We start from the raw sequence: 20,716 nt of genomic DNA, 5'->3' as shown, positions 1-20,716 counted from the left end.
CCCAAACCCTCTCGCTTTTTGTACCTGTCCATCCTCAATCTTATCCATACAAGTTCACCAGCTTCTTCTGCAACTAGAGCGAGAGCGAGAGAGAGGGAGAGGGAGAGAGAGAGAGAGAGAGAGAAGAAATGGCGACGATGGGAAGGAACATAGCAGGGCCGCTGCTGTTTCTCAACCTGGTCATGTACCTCATCGTGGTCGGCTTCGCCAGCTGGTGCCTCAACCGCTTCATCAACGGCCAAACCGGTCACCCCAGTACGTTTCATCTTCCTATCTTACATATAACGCATCGAGCCTTGTAAGTTGGCATGCGCCGTTTTGATCGTTTACATGCTGAGAAGGTGAGTTTCGCCGATCCAGGTTTCGGAGGGAACGGCGCGACCATGTTCTTCCTCATCTTCGCGCTCCTGTCCGGCGTCATCGGGATCATCTCGAAGCTCGCCGGCGCCAGCCACATCAGGGCTTGGCGGAACGACAGCCTCGCCGCGGCCGCGTCCTCCGCGCTCATCGCCTGGGCCATCACCGCCCTCGCCTTCGGGTAAAACGGCGATTTCCCATCGTCGCATCGTTCGTTCCTGTCGATACGTTCCTTGTAGTTTGTTCTTATTGTCGTGTTTTGGTTGATTCAGGTTGGCATGCAAGGAGATAAACGTGGGAGGGCACAGAGGGTGGAGGCTGCGAGTGCTGGAGGCGTTCATAATAATACTGACCTTCACTCAGCTCCTGTACTTGCTGCTGCTCCACGCCGGCCTCTTCAACAGCCGCTACGGGCCGGGTTACCGGGACACCCCTTACGGCAGCAGCGCCGCCGCCGCCGCCGGCGACCCTTACAAGGGCGGCGGCCCAACCACCGGATCGGTCATCTAGGGATGACGGCAATAACCCTCCCCTTCCTATTTCGGACATGCATGTAATGTTTACTTTCGTGGGGAGCCCGTGGGAGACAGATGATTCATGTTGTCCTTTCCTTTTATTTTTCTCTTCCGAGGTTTTCTTTTTGTAAGTTAAGAAACACATCAGTGGTGGTTTGGCAACTTTGCATTTTGTGTTTCCATGCTTTGCTACAGTTGTATAGTTTGGTTTTCTTGACTCGTTAATTGTGCTTATTTTATTTTGGTAATTTGGATCTGCTGGTTTTTCTTTTCCTTGCTTGTTGAGGAGAGTTGAGTGTTATTTGAGTTCCACATTTATTAAGGAAAAAATATCATTTAGGACTATAAACTTCTCTCGATAACCAAAAAATAGCATATCTATATAAAGAACCAACTTTGAAAGCGCTGAGAAAATAATAATAGGTCAAATTAGATGGGTTTTTTAAGGATCGTTTTCCGTCTGCATCCCAGGTCTCACTCGTTTTGCATTCGAATCGACATTTTACTGCATCACAGATCTCACTCGCTTGTCGTTTGGAACAATAAATTTTTTTGGCAATAAATTGTAAGATTTTTTTATAATTTTCTGGAGTCTGTATAATTCGATTTAGACAACAAGTCTTTTCGGGCCAGAAGTTTTAAGTTTTATTTATAATTTTGTTGAGTTCGTCATGTATGAGTCCCCCGAGTAACATGCGAGAGAATCATTACTGTCAGATATTTCCTACAACTAAATTAAATTAGTTTGCGTATTGAATTTTATTTCATGATTCAGAGCCACTACCCTTATAAATTCTTACTTATTAAAGATTTATTGCGAGTTCTCTTAAAATGAACTTGAATTTTATTTCATGATTCAGAGCCACTACCCTTATAAATTCTTACTTATTAAAGATTTATTGCGAGTTCTCTTAAAATGAACGGTCGTCTTTAAATTACGGTCACAACTTGTCAAGTTTTTTTCTTTTTTTTTTTTTCAGAGTTATAAATTATGGTCCTCCGCGCATTTGAAGGACGAGAAGAATTATATATCCCTTTTAGACTTTTTAGGAGGATATTAAATATTACTTTTTGAGTCTTTCTAGGAAATGGTTTTAGTGAAAGCACTTACTCACTGCTAAATGCTTCGAGCAACCATTTTACTTTATATAAATTATAAAATAAAATGGTGATAGCAGTTAAATATCACATAAATTTAAATTTAAATCATAGGAAATTAGAATGCCTTTATTTCATAAAATGAAATCAATCTTGACGAATCTAATCATAGGAAATTAGAATGCCTCTATTTCATGAAATGAAATCAATCTTGACGAATCTAATGGGGCCGTGAAATCAATCTTGACGAATCTAATGGGGCCAAAAGGCAAGCGGGGACTTTACCTCCTATTAATCTCCTATTAATTTCAAGTCGTAATTAGACATTTTTGTTAGGTATAGAACTAAAATGTGACAAAGGTAGTTAATTTCTTTGTAGGGACAACGGTTTGGAATGGTTGATTTCTTGGAGGAAAATCAAGCCTCCACAATTGAGAATATGTACACAGGAAAATATAAATTTTATCAGTAAGCATCTTAACAAATGCTTTAGGATATTCATTAACATGCACTAACTAAAATATTTCAGAATACCTACACGCAGTCTTAAAATATTACGTAAATTTCACTGATGGGAGAAATTCGAAAAAAACCGAGCAATAGCATGGTCCGCAAATCACACTTTTGTGCTTGAAAGTTGAAAATAAATAAATATCATTAAATAGATTTTAAAAGTAATCAAAATAAAAATGAAAATAAGTTCAGCTATAAAAAATAGTACGTTTGTTTGGGAAAAAAGGAAGGAGAATTTTTCTTTAAAGAAAATGACAAACGGAACAAAAAAACGATGGAAGTACCAAAGATGGTCGCTCGTAAGCTTCTCTCACGACACCAAATTTTTCAAAGATGTATTACAATATATGATGAGTTAAAAATGTCCGACTTATTATATACTATATTTGTATTGAGTATATAATATACTAAAATTTTGTGTAAACTTTAGACAACTGAGTGTATTGCTGAAAAACAATCACATCACGTGATAGGTTTTGCAATAATCTCTATCAAAAGCTAAATTGTTATCACATCTACATCATTCTTTGTGTCTTCTCATTGTTGCTCAACTATAAATTGAAATAATGTTAAATTATTATTTTGTTCCAAACTAAATATAAGTTTCACTATTTCGAGATTATTATTTTCTCAAGATTTGTACTTTAATAAAATTATGCAATTTCATGGTACATGCTTACATTTTTCTACATATAATTTTCTTGAATTTGTATAATTCAATTTGGACAATAAGTCTTTTCGGGCCATAAGTTTTAAGGTTTTTTTTTTATATAATTTTGTTGAGTTCGTCAAGTATGTATGAGTCCCCAGAGTAACGTGCAAGAGAATCGTTACTGTCAATTATTTACTACAACTAAATTAAATTAGTTTGAGTAATGAATTTTATTTCATGATTCATAGCTAACATTGAGCCACTACCCTTATAAATTCTTACATATTAAAGATTTATTGCGTCCCCTTGTCTAACATCACCTCCCTCGCACACACTCTCAACAATGGTTGAGTTTCCCCTCCATCCTTCGGTGATAGCTACCCTCAATCCCTAAAAATCCCCTCAATCAAAAACCCTAATTCTGCCATTCATGGCAGCGCACATACATACACCTCCAGATTAGAGTTTGTTTTTTTAGATCATTCCCATCCAAATGGCTTCCATGGAGAGAAATGTCGTTGGGTTTGCTGTGCATCTCCAGATCCTCATCTTGAAAGGCGACCAATGAACGATTGAAGACTTGTGAAGGTCTGTTGAATCACCCAAACCATCTTCCTGCTTCTCATCTAAAGGTACGATCAGCGATTCCTCAGTGATAGTTTATCTGGCACTTTTTCCCTGCGGCTGGATCTCCCTGCGAAGGGATCTCTGAGAACATAGGGTTTTGAGCTTCTCTCGGTGATTCGGTGCGTCGTACGGTGGGCATACATGTTCTCCTCAGTGATTCATCTTGTTCAGTTGCAAAACACTAGTTAAAAAGGCACCTCTAGAGCTCCCTTCACTCCATAGACAAAGCATCACAGTGTTTTGCTGCATCGGCCAGAATCGGTGACAGGAAATGGCAGATAGAGGGGACAACCACCTTCGTTTAGCAGTGTTGGAGAAATCCTTCTGGAATATTTTGAAACTGACAAAACGTTTCTATCAGTCTAGTCTGAAGTTTTGCAGACTCTTCTATTAAAGTCTAAAGACCTCCGGACTACCAGCCTCAAGACTCAAAATCTATTCTCATTGACAGTTTCTAATTCGTTGAGAAAAGGCTATCTAGAACTACTTTATTAAGGATTTGGCCTTATCGACTGGAGAAGATCTCTTGGCTGGATATGACATAACAGTTCCTTTATTCAAATCAAGAATGATTAAAGATCCGATGATTGGCGAAGTATTCTTGGAAGGTTCTACTTATGGAAACCAAGATCCTGATTGTATGGGCGAGCATGATTGATGGGCTATCGACATGTTCCTTTAATAGCTCGAATAATCTTCCTAATTGATTCTATCCAACGGGAGGATTGGAAGAATTCCTTTGATAAGTGCCAACGGGTATGATGGCACAAAGGAGTATAAAAATAAGACGTTCCAGTTGTTCGAGAAGGTGCACGATAGAAGAATTCCAAAGTCTGAAGCTCTTTGATTCTTAGTCAATTCATTTGCTGAGCAAAATCTTGTACGTAAAAGAGAGTCTATATTTTGAGATACCTTGAGGAAGTGTGATAGAATATCTACACTGTGAATCAAGGGAAAGCATTGTTGTAACATCTCTTTTATTCATAATGAAATCCAACCGGTGGGCTGTCAGTACAGAAGAGTGGACGTAGGCTTGAAATAAGCCAAACCACTATAAACCTTGTGTTCAATTTTCTCTTCCCTACTCTCTGCTTTACTTTGTTCTTAGTTCGTTTTGGAGAGCTTCCTTTCTATTGTTTGCCTAGTATTGCTTTCATATCTCGAGAAAGTATTTAAACACCTATTCACCCCCCCCTCTAGGTGCTATTACTAGCTATATCAAGCAGCATCGTGTAGAAGAATGGGCGATCTATGGTCCGAAGATGACTTCACGGACCTAGGAGAAGACATTCCAAAAGCAGAAAAACAACAAAGTGAATTAATCTTGTATGGCAAGCTGTACTCGAAGCCTAATGTCAACCTTCAGGCTTTCAGTAATACTATGAAGCGAGCTTGAAAAGTTGATTATGTTAAATGCGAACAAATTGAACCAGGTTTCTTCTCATTTATATTCCAATCCATTGAAGAAAAAAAAGGGTCATAGAATCTGGACCCTGGTCTTTCTCAAGTAATTTATTAGTTCTGAAACAAGGTGACCCAAACATACCTGAGCACTGTTATAAATTCACGTATTATGCGTTCTAGGTCCATTTTATAGGTCTTCCTTGCGCTAGAGTAAATGAAGGTGCCATACACCTCTTAGCCTCAAAACTGGGGGAAGTAGAGGAGATAAAAATTGAGGCGAGAGGCAAAAACATCACGAAAAGTGGGAAGGCCAGAGTGTTACTAAACCTGTCCAACCCGCTCAAAACAGGCATTGTGATTACCTATGGGGAAAAGCAATGGTGGATTAATTATAAATACGAAAGGCTTCCGCATTATTGTTATTCCTGCAGTCGAATTGGACATTATGCAAATTATTGCACTAAAATACCCTATGAAGAAACTGGTTTACCTCACGATCAACTAGGATGCTGTGGATCATGGCTAAAGGCGGAAGTTAGAGAAAACAGCCCCTACTGGAAGACTTTCTATGGTAAACTTGATCATTCGGATCCAGAAGAAGAGGTTGTAATGGAGACGCAAATAGAGGTGATAGAAACAATAACGGAAACAGCGGTGGAAGAACAATATGCTCTGGCAATTGTCCCTGTTCAATCTGAAAAAAACATAGCAAATGAGCATAATAAGAAGCTACAACTCAGAAAAACAACAAACATTACTTATCTGTCAAGCTGGTTTTGAAATGTCATCACAGAATTCCAAGAAAGGGAAGGCGATATATAAAGCTCTTACGGCAAAAAAACAAAAACGAGTCAATCCCTATGAGAAGAAATCGGTACATGAGCATGTAATGAATGAAAATCAACTCTTGGATACCCCGATCCAATCTTGGGAAGGGGCAAACACATGGGCTATGGTGGCTAGCAGCAAAGATGAAGCTACTTAGCTGGAACTGTCAAGGGCTGAGCAACCCCTTGACAGCCTAGCACTTTAGAGCTTTAGTGGCTCAAGAAAAGCTCAACCTGGTATTTCTCATGGAAATGAAAATTCAGAACAATGTGGTTGAGAGAGTAAGGAAAAGGGCTCTTTTCAAAGAATCTCTCATTATTGAGCCAGTTGGCATAGCTGGAGGTTTAGCATTACTTTGGGATAAGGAGGTCCAAGTGGAAGTGAATGGAAGTTATAAGGAGCTCATCAATATAAAATGTAAGGATTTAAACAGCGGCAACCTTATGCGAATTTCCTTTTTACATGCACCTACAAATTTTCAGGAGAGATTGAGACTCTGGTGTTTAGTAAAAGACAACAAATATTCTAATTCTCTTCCATGGCTGTGTATTGGGGATTTTAATGAAATCTTTACCATTGGGAAAATGTTAGATGTAGGGAGGTGGACCGATACAGAATTGCAGCTTTTCAAGGATCCTTGGATGATTGTTCTCTGATGGATATTGAAAGCAAGGGCTATGCTTACACCTAGTCCAATAAAAGAGAAGGAAATGCATTAGTAAAAAGAGATTAGATAGGGCACTTTACAATTTGGAATGGAGAGTGCAACACCCAAATGCATAGGCCTTTGCTCTACCAACAATAGGCTCGGATCACAGCCCGATTGTTTTATCTCTACAACAAAAAGAAAGGAAATGTCAGAAAATGTTCAAGTTTCAACCCTTTTGGCAAGAAGATCTAGAGTGTGAGGAGGTGATTTAGCGGGTTTGGAATGCAAATGGCTCTACCGTAATCAGCTTCACTCATAAAATAAAGCTGATTGCAGTAGAATTATACAAATGGAGTAGGCGAAAATTCCAAAATGCTCAAAAACATATCAACCCCCTCAAATTCCGACTTACGGAGTTAACAAATACCGATGGGGAACAAAACAGAGAGGAAACCAGCAACATAGTTCGAAAGATTGAAGAGTTGTGGAGGCAAGAAGAGATGTATTGGTGCATGAAGTCAAGAATAGAATGGCTAAAATGGGGAGATCAAAATACCAAATATTTTCATGCAACCACAATTCAAAGAAGACAGCGAAACAAATTATCTATGCTTCGGCTAGATGATCAAACCTGGTGCAGGGATCCCGAGACCCTTACTCATCACATTTGCAGCTTTTATCAATCTTTATTCACTTTCGTTGGTGACCGGAATTATGAACCTGTATTAGAGTAATGCTAAGTGGTGGTAAACGAGGAGATGAATGCAGACTTGATCAAACCAGTAACTAAAGAAGAAGTTAAAGATGTAGTTTTTCAGTTATGGGCTACTAAGGCACCGAGACCGAATGGGCTAACTGGTTTATTCTATCAAAATCACTAGCCAATCATCAACGATGATATGTTCAGCATGGTGCAATCTTTCCTTAGCCAAGGTACGTATGAACCAGAGATAAACAGAACATACATTACACTCATCCCTAAAGTAACCAACCCAAAAAGCATCACCCAATTCAGACCTATTAGCCTTTGTAATTTTAATTATAAAATCATAGCTAAAGTGTTGGCAAATAGGCTGAAACCATGACTGTCAATGATAGTTTCTAAAGAACAAACAATATTTATAAGTGACAGAAGATTCAAGACAACATATTTATTGTCCAAGAGGTGATCCATCTAATAAGGGTGAGAAGGAGGAAACGCAAATGTCAAGCCATTCTAAAACTAGACATACAAAAAGCGTATGACAGAGTTGAATGGGATTTTCTTTGTGATTATATGCTAAAGTTGGGATTGATATAGCTAGTATAAGTACCTAGAGGGGGGTGAATAGGTATATAAAGGATTTTCTCAATAATTGCACAATACTAGACAGTTGATAGATTTGAGACAAACAATAATTAAAGTAAGACGAGAGAAGAGAAAATTGAACACGCGGTTTATAGTGGTTCGGCTTATTTCAAGCCTACGTCCACTCTTCTGCACTGACAGCCTATTGGCTGGATTCCACTATGAACAAAGAGATGTTACAGCGATGTTCTCCCTTGATTTCTTGGTGTAGATAATCTACCACACTCGCTCAAGGTATCACTAAGTATAGACACTCTTTGTGTATACAATTTCGCTCAAAATGTATCGACTAATAATCAAGGTGCTTCAGACTCTGGAATTTCTCTATCAATCATGCACTTAAGCAACTAGAATGTCTTCCTTTTATACTCCTTTATGCCATCATACCCGTTGGCACTTACCAAAGGAATTCCTCCAATCTACCCGTTGGACGGAATCAATCAAGAAGATCATTCGAGCTATTAAAGGAACCTGACGATGGCCCATCAATCATGTTCGCCCATACAATCAGGATCTTGGTTTCCAAGAATAGAACCTTCCAAGAATATTTCGTCGACCATTGGATCTTCAAACGATCTTGATTACGAATAAAAGAATCCGTTATTTTTATCCAGCCAAGAGATCTTCTCCAGAGGATAGGACTAAATCCTCAACCAAATACTTTGGCTCTGGATTGCCTTCGTCACTAGATTAGAAAAAGCGTCAATGAGAAGTCTTGAGTCTTGAGTCTTGAGTCTTGAGTCCGGTGATGCGAAAGTCTTCGGACTCTAAACGGAGAAGGTCCGTACTTATCCGGACTAGGCGATAGAAACGTTTTGTCGGCTTCAAAATATTCTAGAAAGATTTCTCCAACGGGGATTTCATGAGAAATGGGTCAAGTGGATTAAGATATGCATTTCATCGATCTCTTTCAACATCTTGATTAATGGTGAACCATCAGCCGTTTTTAGACCTACTAGAGGAATTAGGCAGGGGGATCCCCTTTCCCCCTACCTTTTCATCATCATGATCAACATCCTCTCGACCCTCATGCGCAAAGCTGTTCAAGATGGAAGCATAAAGGGTATCCGTCTCAACTCTACATGCCCAACCCTCTCCCATCTCCTTTTTGCAGATGATGCCATTTTCTTCTTAGATGGCACAATCCGAGAAGCTCCAAATGTCTCTAATGTGCTAAATCAATACTGCTACGTCTGGGCAAGCTATAAACCTCAATAAATCATGACTTTTAGTTGGGAGAGGCTATCCCCATAACCTTAAACAAAATCTAGCATCAAAATTGAGAGTTTCTATCTTAGAAAATTTAGGAAAGTACCTCGGTATTCCAGCAGATTGGGGAAAAACAAAAAAGTAAATGTTTGCTTGGATCCTTACAAAAGTAGAAAGAAAATTGAAAGGGTGGAAGGAGAGGCTGATCTCGAAGGCTAGGAAAGAAATCCTCATCAAAACGGTCATTCAAGCCATACCACAATATGTGATGTCTATTTTTAAAATTCCGACCTCTATATGTCGAACTATTGAGAAGAGAGTAGCATCCTTTTGGTGGAAACAAAATGCAAATAGAAGAGGTGTTCATTGGAAGAAATGGGAAGACTTGAAAACCAGGAAGGACTATGGTGGTCTGGATTTCAAAGATTTGATGAACTTTAATATAGCTATGCTGGGAAAACAGGCTTGGAGAATAGTTAACAAACCAAACGCTTTATGGTGCCAAGTGATGAAGAGTATCTACTATCCTCGATGTGACTTTTGGGCAGCAAATAGAGGTAACCGGCCTTCATGAGGATGGCAAAGTATACTGATAGGGAGAGATGCAATCGAACCAGCCACAAGATGGGATTTTGGGAATGGGAAAACAATAAGAATTCGTGAAGATGTATGGTTGCCCTCCGGAAGAATCATTGGCCCAGCAAATAAGGAAGACCCAAGAGTTGTGGCTGAACTAATAGATAGCGACATGAAAGAATGGGATACAAACAGAGTTCATGACTTGTTTCAGGAAGATATAGCTAGAGAGATACTAGCTCAACCTCTAAGCCTGCATCTTAAACCAGATAAACTTGTATGGATAGCCAATAGATCAGGCTCATACACTGTCAAGAGTAGATATAATCGAATACAAAACTCAACTGTCCTTCCCACCAGACAAAACCCCTCCCCATCCTACCAAATACCAAAATCACTTTGGCATGAAATCTGGCAACTACCAACATCCCCCAAAATCATATTCTTAATCTGGAGCATATGCAGCAATTCACTCCCAACAAAAGAAAACCTACACAGAAGGAAAATGTTACCTGATCCAACTTGCCAGATATGTGGCCAAGCATCAAAGACAACGCATCATCTATGACTAGACAAAAATTGCATGGTCAGGCCCTAAATTGTCAAGCCGATACAGACCTCGCAAACATAACTCAAATTGATAGGTGGATTTTCAAAAATCTAACCTCAAGAGTCAAAGCAAAGTCGAAAGCCCTCTTTGCTGCTATCCTATGGAACATTTGGAAGACCGCAATTCTGCAATTTTCAAAGGAACAAAGCCTGACCCGATCCGCACCCAAGAGGAAGCTAGTACAATAGCAGATCTATTCATGAAATGGAAAGCTAAGGGGAAAAATCGACCAAACCGAAAACAAGAAGATCAGAACAGCTGCGCAAAATGGAAGCTACCTGACCTAAACTCGCTGAAGGTAAATGTTGACGCCTCATGGTGCAGTTTGACACAGGAAGGATCGGCTACGGGTGTCTGTTGGAATGCTGCTAGCTTCCTTGTTGTTGGCTTTACAAAGCAAATCTCGGCTCCATCCGCTTCAATCGCAGAAACCCTAACCGTGAGAGCAGCTTTGATGTGGGTGAAGGAAAACCGAGAAGCCAACAACGCACGAATAGAAGCCCCGCACGAAGTCCTTGCTGCGTCTGATCTGCCAACTCACTTATCCTCGGTTAACTTATCTGTTGTTGAATGTCTACTGGGCCGCGAAGAGCCCCCTTCGCAGGCCCACTCCATCATTGCTAACTGTAAGCAACTCCTAGCCCAATTCGGTGGTATCTCCGTCCAACATGAGCCCAAGGAGTCCAACAAGGCCGCGGATTGGGTTGCAAAAGCCCACGAACCAATTCCCTCCTTGGAAATTGGGTTTATTTTCCTCCTCCGCCTTTATTTTCAATATTATGTCTAGACTTACCAACTTATGGTGCCCACTTTACGGGCTAGTAATGATATTCAGCATATTCTAGCAAAAAAAAAGAAAAGGATTTATTGCAAGTTCTCCTCTTAAAATGAACGGTCGTCTTTAAATTATGGTCACAACTTGTTGTCACAAGTTATTTTTCTTTTTCTTTTTTTTCGGAGTTATAAATTATGGTCCTCTGCGCATTTGAAGGACGAGAAGAATATATATCCCTTTCAGACTTTTTAGGAGGATATTAAATATAACTTTTTTAGTTTTCTAGGAAGTGCTTTTAGTGAAAGCACTTACTCACTGCTAAATACTTCGAACAACCATTCTACTTTATATAAATTATAAAATAAAATCTTGATAAAGGCTAAATATATCACATCAATATAAATTTAAATCAAGTTTATATAAATTATGGACTTGAATGGGAAATTAGAATGCCTCTATTTCATAAAGTGAAACCAATCTTAACGAATCTAATGGGACCAACCAATCTTGACGAATCTAATGGGACCGAAAGGCAGGCGAAGACTTTACTCCTATTGATCTCGAATCATAATTAGACATTTTTGTTAGGTATAGAACTAAAATATGAAAGGTAGTCAATTTCTTTGTAGGGACAATGGTTTGGAAATGGTTGATTTCTTGGAGGAAAATCAAGCCTCCACAATTGAGACTATGTACACAGGAAGATAGTTAGGTAATTGCATGAATGTCCAACATACCAAACTTGCATATTATCCCTCTCTAACATATCTAAAAACCTTGTTCCCATTTTTTTTTTCTCCACATGCTTTGTGCTCGTTTGGCAGTCCCCACTTTAAATGCTTCAACTAACAACTCCAGCGTCTATCAAGGAGACTTATTTAATCAAGTCATCAATCCCCAGTCATATGCAAATGACCAAACAAACTAAAATCATAAATTTATTAAATTCCCTTGCAGGAGGTGCCATTTACTAAAAGTCAAAATGTGTAGTTGCCAGGGCAATGAAAAGAAAGCTCAACTGCACATGAGACGGCGGTAAGACGACTGAGCCGGCCACCAGACAACCAAGCGAACTTTCACAGTTCAACGAAGTTCAAAAAATTACTAAAGAGAGTCTCAATTTAATTTTAAATCTTTTAATTTGTTTAATTTAATTTTAAATATTTTGATATTTTGTCAATATAAGTCATTTCCAACTAATTTTAGTTAGAAATCGTTGATGTCAACGCTAATCCTTCCACATAGCGGCTGTTGACTCGAATAATTTTTGCAATTTTAAAAATTTCTAAATTTTTATTTTTAAACTCTTTTTTTTATTGTCGCCGAGGAGGGTCCTCGGCCCTTAGGTGAAGGTCTACAAGCTCTCGCTAGCTGCTCACGAGGGTCGTAACTCACACCCAAACCCTCGGCAAATTCAGAGTGGGCGAGGGAGCCCTTGCTCGTGATTAGTTAGGGCTTGCAAGCCCTCAACTTTGGCTGACTAATGAAAAAAATAAAAATAATCTTAAAAAAGATATATACATCAATGCCGACCATATCATGTAAGAGAATTAGTGTCCAATTAATGATTTTCAACTAAGATGATCCAAATGGTTATATTGACAAATCGTCGAAATATTTATAACTAAATTGGTCAAGTTAAAAAGTCCATGACCGAAGTAACATTTGTATAATAAATTTATAATTTTTTTGATAATTTTTCTTAAGAGTGCAGCAATTTTACAAAGCCTCTAGACGTCCATCGCTGTTAGCAAGATTAAAAAGAACTAAAAAGGCTAATGCGTTTATTTCACCAAAACCTTCATGATTAAATCAATTATTTTTCATTATTTTAGTAATATAGGAAAAAAATTCTTTTTTATAAAATAGGGAAGTGATTTTTCCCAACCTAATCTTACTTTTTTTTTTTTTTTTTAATAACCGAGGACTCCACCACTGTTATATCTCGGGGAGATTAGCATAGGACCCCACCACTATGACCCCCACTCACCTAACCTTACTTTCATTCTATGAAGAAAAAAAAATCACATGTCAATTAATTTTCCATTTTCCAAACATCGCAAAATCGAAAAATAATTTCCCGACAATAATTTCCCTTCAAATAAAGTAAACCCAATGTCCCCAATCCAACTAGCGAGCCACGTTTCGTGGAAACGTGTCTGGGAAGGCACATTGCTCGACGGGTAAAGCATATTCGTGTATATCTGCTCAATATTATCTTCCGGAAAGGACGCTAAGCAAAGTAAAGCATCCCAATCAAGCTGGCTTGATTTCCAAGGTAGAATCTCCGCTCGAGAAAGACAGTTTTAAGGCTACTCAAAAAGGTGTTGAAACCAGTTTGGAGGTCAACGGGGGATAACCCAAGTCCAAAGAAATCCCCTGGAGAAGCAACAGACATGGAAATTGAACATCAAGGTCTAGCCCTCAAAGCCATAGATACACACACACACATTGACGTATATATATGGACCATCCTAAACCGAAAAACTGTATACTATCGATGACGATGTTCACTTCGCCATCCTCGAGAGCTCCTGCACTTCCTCACAGTCACAATCTTCCAGATGAAGAAAGCTCAGTTTTTTCGTCGCCCTACAACTAAAGTATCAAAGGCTAGACTTTCCCGGGCGTACGCCACGGTCTCAAGATGCAATCGACTGTACATCATATACTATTTCAGATATATACATAACATACACACGAGTATCATTGGAAGCTCAAGCGGGTAATCCCCACTGAAGTCCACCAGAAAAAAAGAAGTGAAACGTAATAACAGACGCGACAAATTAAAAATTAAAAAAATTTAAAAAGAGTCTGTCGAGCAGAAGCACACCTAGGCTAAGTCCTAAAACAAGAAGATCGCCGTCCTCACCACCTGAAACTCGCAAGGACCCAGAGCATGGTGCATCGGGTACCTGATCACCATCTGACCAAGTCATGTATACAGATGATTTGTCACGGTCCAGAGGCCGGCCCGTGACACATTGATCTGAGAGCGAGCACGTGCCTGATCCACCCGGTCCACAGTCCACCAGAGATAAACTCTTCTCTGCGAATCCAGTGTTGACTTCGATCTTGCAACAAAAAAAGGACAGAAAAAAGCCGAGAGCGTGTAAATCGCGGGGAGTCCCTTTTCTTTAGTTTTTGACTTCCGCAACTTTGTTTCCACTGCTTGTATTGTCTGAGGCAAAACTTGAGAGCCAGGTCTAGACTCCCAGAATCGCAGTCAATACAATTCATGTCAGTATGTGACACGGGCATAATCAAAATATGAGGTGAAAGAGGAGATTTACAGAGTACATAACCACATTACATGGAAGCTACGAAAAGCTAACTTCAGTAAACAGTTGATCTAGCCAAAAGGATGAGAAATGCATCAGCTAATCAAATGGCAACAACAGTGAGCAGATAAAAGAACTCAGCCTCATGAAAAGCATGTACAGGCTATAGTGCATCATATTGGAGAAAAAATAAAATGCTTAGAAGTACACAACGCCCTGATCTGCTAATCTAGATTCATTCACCTGAGATGCAGGCGAGAAGAAAAATAAAATTCTATTGCAGTCAACAACTTTCGATCCCATTGGCCCATAAAAGAACTCCTACTCCCCAAGAAGCAGGCAGACGAAAGTGAAAATCTGTTCAAGTAAGACCTTTCATCCCCCATGTAGATTGAGAAGATTGAGCACTCCTCCTACTCAGCTAATCACTACTCATGTTTGAAGAGCAACAACATAATAGTCCTTACCAATGATCACAATTGAAAATATATTAACAGGATCCACGTCACAGTGCAAGTTTCCTTGTAGTGCCAAAGTCTCTAAGTTGACTGGCTTAATGCTGTTCTAGATGCATGTGTTGAAGTGGGATATTTCCTAAAAAATAAAAAGAAAATACCAACAATAGAAGCACTCATTCTCCCCATTTCTAGTTACTAACCTTTGCTTCATCCAACAAATGGACCCTCAAATGAATGCCTGTTTATAATGCAGAGATGCAGACAAAACATTCTGAAGAACCCTCTTTTCCCACGAATCAAAAGAATTAGCAAATTTACTGTTTCTTCTAGGACCTCCTAAGCTTTGTGGAATCATCAACCAACAGAGATGCATTTCAAGGTCAGCAGACTCAGCACTCTCATTTTATCTACAAGTACCATCTAATTTGTTTATTAAGTTTAACAAGAGAGTTAAAAAAGTATTTCATATTATTTGTCTACAAGTTTCAATGGGCCTTGCATTCATGTACTTCCCATCCACCTATCAAATCAAGCTCCGGGGTTGGGCTTTCCACTAAAATGAATTATAAGTCCAGAAATAGGAACCTCTTCAGGATTCTAAGCCTCAAATTCTCAATGCTGCCAAACCAAAATTACAGGGCAATTTTTTTTTTCCCAAAAAATGAAGACAGAGTGTTCATAGTGACCTTACTTAATTGCTGAGATCCTCATGACAGAATGTGTATCATAAAGGTTCTATACTTTATTCTAGGCATCACGACAACACTTCTGTGCTTTGATGAGGAAAAGAACAAGATAAGGCGTACACCCACACAAGAGCTTGACCCAGTGATAAAACAAATCTAACCAAGGAGTGTAATAAAAATGAGGGTTTTGAGCAAACTTCACATCTATAAATAAACATGTAACTCTTAAGATAGATTACCTCACTGAGTAAGAGCCTCAGAACTGTGCTGCTAAGTTGATATATGCATAAATCCTCCAAAACCTATGTACATGTTAGAATATCCTAATTCCACTTAGATCAGCCAGATCCTTCCGTCAACAGGAGAGGCTTTCCCGTCCATTCATCAGACACCCCATAATCCAAGCTAAGCTCTGCCAAAGGAGGAATATTCTCCATCGCGAACAACATTAGGTGAGGGAAGGAGAGATTGTTGTGATCATGTAGTACACGTTGAACTAGCACATTGGGCTTGGTACTGTGGCTAATGTAACAAGCAACATTCCTCATTTTAGACACATCCATTGCAAAATCCAGAGGAGGAGCTGGGGGGTATAAAGAGCGTACAAAGGCAGGAAAAATCTGTGATAAATCACCCCATTCTTCCCATTTTTCAGGAAACCTACTGGGATAAATCAGTGTATCACCGTTCATTGCGAAAATTTGGGCTTGGTCTCTGGTGAGCACAACCCCTGCATATTCACAAACGAAAGCACCAGCTTGTATCACATCCAAGGACCTCACACCCCAACCCGTCTCTCTCGACCTAAATATCTCAAACCTATGCTTCAACCCTCTTTGAGTCGCTCGATTCCGACAGGTCCGAGGGCACTTGCAGAAGGCACCACACTCGAAAATAATCGGCTTCCCCTTCAAAAGAAGCCCATTTTGATCATAAAGGAACTCACCCCCATTCTTCGAAAAACAAAAGCAACCTTCTGTGCAACCGGATATGCATTCACACCCAGTACCATTTCCATTCTGGTGGAGAACAAAAGGGGGGTACACCGACCTGACTAGATACTCATAATACAGCGGTTCATTATCAGTGTCGATATCATTATACAGAAGCACCGGCACATTCTCCTTCTTCATCGACATATCAAGACTCAAGTACCCAGTCGGCCTTACTGACAACGGAGTAGCCTTAAGGCTCTTAGCAAGCCTCATCATCACACTACCCATTTCCGGTTGCCCCTCAATTCTCACCAGCTTGTACTTGAAAACCCCGAAACCGGACTTACCCACATCGAACCAGCAGTCCATGATCCTATACAACCCGTCATACACATAAACCTTGCTCGTCATCCCGCCTTCATACCTGATCCCTCTAATGACCCTCAACTCGATTCCATAGCGCATGCTCCTCTCCAGCGCCAGATTTCCGCCTTCCAGCTTCTGGTGCACACATTGCCTGTTGAACTTATCTTGCCCTCCATGACCAGTGTATATAATCACATCCCCACTGTCCTCATCATCCTCATACCCACCAGACACAATGACGCTGGTGGCGATCGGCTCGCCGTTGGAGCTCTGACTAGCTGGCAAGTAATCGATGCCAGCTTGAGTCTGACCATGTAATCCAAGCACCATCAGCTCCATCCTATAAAAGAAGATGTCCCCCACGCAAATCCCAGGGATTGACCCAACAATCCTCTTATCGCGATTCAGCCACAACCCGCGACTCCTCATGAGAGAAGCAGCGATCAAGTCGCCCCTCACTCTCTTGCCGCTGCTGCTCTCGCCGGCCATCGAGAGAATGCGCACCCCGTCGAACGTCATGCGGGTCCGGCGCACCAGATCGCGGAAATACCTCTCGTCCTCGACCCCGAGATCGGTCACCCTGACGAGCTCCGAGGAACGCTTGTAGTTGATCCTCGGCTTGACCACGGTGGAGAGCTGATTGCTCTCCTCGGCGTTGAAGGGGACGATGGCCCGCGAATCGGGGTCCACCACGTTGCCGCCGCTGCCGCCGAGCCTGCGTTGGCCCTTGGCGAAGGCGGTCCGGAAGAGCTCGGACACGCGGTGGAACTCCGTGTAGAGGCTGTCCTCGCGGGGCGGCGAGGGGGGCTCCCCGGGAGAATGCTGCGCTTCTTGCTGCTGAGGCTGAGGCTGAGGCTGAGGTGGTTGGGGTTGTTGGGTGTTGGTTGGTGGCGGTGGTGGTGGCGGCGGTGGGTCGTCGAAAGGCTCGGTCTTGGGCTCGAGTTTGGGGGTGAGGAGGTGAGCGGAGGTGGGTGGGTCGGGGAGGAGATTGAGGTCCTGGAAGGGGATGAGGGACTCCATCAAAGTTTCAGGGGGAGGAGAGAGAAATGCTGGGCATGAAGAGAGGCAGAGAGAAAGAGAGAAGCACTTTCCGGAGCTGGGTTTCTCGGAATTCCCGCCGGCGACGGGGTTTCCGGCGAAGCAATGGCGGGTTTCCGAGGAGGAAGAGGGTGGAGAAGACGGAGAAGGAGGAGCTCCTGAGCTTAGCTTCGACTGTCGTCAACCGAGGAGGAGGAAGATGGGGGGACATTTCTTACCTCGAACTGGGTGCCACGTCCTTTGACACGCGCTCCGGTCGGACCGGACGGGGTTGTCCTAGGGCCCGGTTCGGTCGTGCACCGGTCAATGCATATTCGGGTTTGATTCGTCTTTTTTCTTTTTTCTTTTTTCTTTTTTCCCCCGAAAATCGTCGTTGGTGGGACGATGGAATATCTGCCGCTTGCTCCAATGTTTTCTCGTGACGTCTGGTAAGGCTCTTTTGGGGAAAAAGTTCGTTTTGTACCCGGATGTACGTTTTGGGCTTGCGGAATGAGTAGGCCTTCCCTTCGCGTGCTTCGTCTTTTGATTCTCTTGTAAATGATCTTGAATGATGATAGCTAAATCGTGCTTGTGCGCCCACGATTTCTTAGTTGTTGTGCGATCGAATTCATAGGTGTATTACTCAACTGAGGATTGTAGTCCTTGGGGCAAGGTCATTAAGCCAGATCCCTAACCATTGGCATCGGAGCTCAAGATTGAGCAAGCGAGAGGTAGTTAGATCGAGGGCTTGGAGTTCAGAGTGAATGGCCTCGGTAGCTTAAGGGCGTTGTGCAAGGTTTCAGATGGGCGACTCAATATCATGGAGGGAAAAAAATGCAATAAAAAAACTCAAAACTTTGTTCATATTGATACATTTATCTTAAATTTTTTTGTAATACAAAAAAATCCAAACTTATATATATGAGATACATTTATCTCAACCTAACTTTCTTGTAACTATAATAATCTTAAACTTTTTTTTTTTGTAGCACAAAATTATTAAGATAAATATGTCACATAAATATAAATTTAAAATTTTTGATATCAGGAGAAGTTTGAGGTAAATGTATAACATTAAACAAATTTAGAGTTTTTGATGTTAAATAAAATTAAAGTAAATCTATCCAGGTGAGTCTAATGTATGACTTTTTGTGATGTTTGTCTTGATGAGGAGGGTCAATGGGAATCCTCGAGGAGAATATCCGCAAGACAGTACGGGCTGTGCGCGAGGATGTTGAGCAAATGCCTGCTCAAGTGGCAGTGCTAAGATGTGCTGCTGGCGGCGCACCCAATTTTCAGCTAGGACGTACGAAAGTGTCAGGACCGAGTGCCGATTCCGGTGCGCGGCATGCTAAAACAACCTGAGGATTTCCGTTTTGACAAGGAGCAATGCTTTGGGGGGCGGCGGCCGAGGTAGCCATGGCGTCCATGTATCCGTCGGGCGATGCTCGGTAACGGTGGTGGACCAAGACGAGACCCAACAAGGCCGTGCACGCACGAACGATTGTATTGAGCCGGAGCGAGAATTGGTGAAGAGCGTTATATGAGCTAAAGCATGGCAATTACATTTGGAAGTACATGCTCGAATCGTGAGTAAGGCATCCCTGCTATTGTTGCTATTGAATTTAAAAAAAACATATATGTCGAATGTACACTTGAGTCATGGAAAAAGAATTAAGCAATTACTAAATTTTTCTCTTGAAATTTGACTTTGAATGGTTGTTAAGCTTGTGGGAGAAAAGATAAGAGAGAAAGTACTTGTTCTTTTGAACAATATGTGATTTGGTTTAGTTTATAGACAACCAAACGATATATCTTGTGAAAATGGGTGTCTTGTCAGAACTATTACCACTTTTCATGATTAATCGGCACTTGTTTACATGTCGATAGTCACTTATTTTTAAAATCCAATAATCAAATTCCTTAATTATTTATAGATAACAGACTATTTCAACATAAATAGCATCAAAGCAAACATTAAAACATTGAGGCCATTCTAGGCACAAAGCATAGGTAAACCGCAGCAATACACCATGCTTTTTTGCACAATAGATCCTCCAAAACCGTGGCAATATATCATAGATCGATTTCATTGGACTGGATCGGATCGGATCGATGGTGTGGTCCGGTTTCCGATCTTAAGATAAACTAATTTAATCCTCAATTCTAATTTTTAGAAATCAGACCAGATTGAAAACCAATAAATTTTACACAGTATAATATTTCTTGAATCCTCCATGTGTGTCTTCGCATTAAATAATTACGACCTCAACGTCAATTACCACACCCACCATCGCCTCGATGCAAAAAGATTAAAAAAAGAAAAAAACAAAACAAAAGGAAAAATAATCAAAATTTGGCTCTGGTGCTGGTTCTGGTGTGGGCAGGTATACCGTCTTCCGTGGTCTTACCGGTTCCTCGATCGCAACGTCAACCACGACTGCGACAACCGATGCGATCACGGCCGTGAGACTTCAGCATCAATCGCCAGCGCCGTCGCCACCGGCCGCAGGGAACCGGCGCCCCTCGAGCGCAACCGTAAATCGGGAATTTTGGCTGCTTCTGTTTTGTCGTATCCGTCTTGGAAAGGATTTATTTTCGGTAATTATGTAACGAAATAATGCTTCAAGTTTTACCAATTTTCATCTTCAGAAATAAATGGGATCGAATGATGAAAGCAACGTGCCAACGTCTCCGCCTGTTCTACTCGAAGTTACGGCAAATTTCAAGTGGACATCGAGACAAGTGGGACCCGCGATTTCCTTTTTTTTTGTCGGAAGACTGTGAATTGGATCGGTGACCTTTTTCGGTG

At 41.0% G+C, this 20,716-nt stretch overlaps 2 protein-coding genes across 2 annotated transcripts; one reads left to right on the top strand and one right to left on the bottom strand.

The window, feature by feature from the left end:
- The first annotated feature begins 25 nt into the window (after positions 1-25).
- LOC104456070 (membrane protein PM19L) lies at positions 26-1,141 on the top strand. Its single transcript, XM_010070791.3, has 3 exons — positions 26-255; positions 361-538; positions 630-1,141. The coding sequence occupies exons 1-3, from the start codon at positions 129-131 to the stop codon at positions 865-867; spliced, it is 543 nt and encodes a 180-aa protein (XP_010069093.2). The 5' UTR covers positions 26-128; the 3' UTR covers positions 868-1,141.
- A 12,662-nt stretch (positions 1,142-13,803) lies between these two features.
- Positions 13,804-18,136, bottom strand: LOC104456069 (histone-lysine N-methyltransferase family member SUVH2). Its single transcript, XM_010070789.3, has 2 exons — positions 15,826-18,136; positions 13,804-14,367 (listed from the first exon to the last, which is right to left on the bottom strand). Exon 1 carries the CDS (start codon positions 17,905-17,907, stop codon positions 15,925-15,927), a length of 1,983 nt encoding a protein of 660 aa, XP_010069091.2. The 5' UTR covers positions 17,908-18,136; the 3' UTR covers positions 13,804-14,367; positions 15,826-15,924.
- Between the last annotated feature and the right edge of the window lie 2,580 nt (positions 18,137-20,716).

This window comes from Eucalyptus grandis, chromosome 8 (assembly GCF_016545825.1).
Source record: "Eucalyptus grandis isolate ANBG69807.140 chromosome 8, ASM1654582v1, whole genome shotgun sequence".
NCBI classification, from domain to species: Eukaryota; Viridiplantae; Streptophyta; class Magnoliopsida; order Myrtales; family Myrtaceae; genus Eucalyptus; species Eucalyptus grandis.
The sequence above is the reverse complement of the archived record's forward strand: the minus strand, read 5'-3'. Positions and strand labels throughout refer to the sequence as shown.

What these genes read in the sequence shown, in the direction of transcription:
- LOC104456070 (XM_010070791.3), top strand. Translation starts at nt 129, where the DNA reads ATGGCGACGATGGGAAGGAACATAGCAGGGCCGCTGCTGTTTCTCAAC. An exon ending in CGGCCAAACCGGTCACCCCA is followed by an intron (nt 256 to 360) that starts GTACGTTTCATC and finishes TCGCCGATCCAG; the next exon opens with GTTTCGGAGGGAACGGCGCG. An exon ending in ATCACCGCCCTCGCCTTCGG is followed by an intron (nt 539 to 629) that starts GTAAAACGGCGA and finishes TGGTTGATTCAG; the next exon opens with GTTGGCATGCAAGGAGATAA.
- LOC104456069 (XM_010070789.3), bottom strand. Translation starts at nt 17,907, where the DNA reads ATGGAGTCCCTCATCCCCTTCCAGGACCTCAATCTCCTCCCCGACCCA.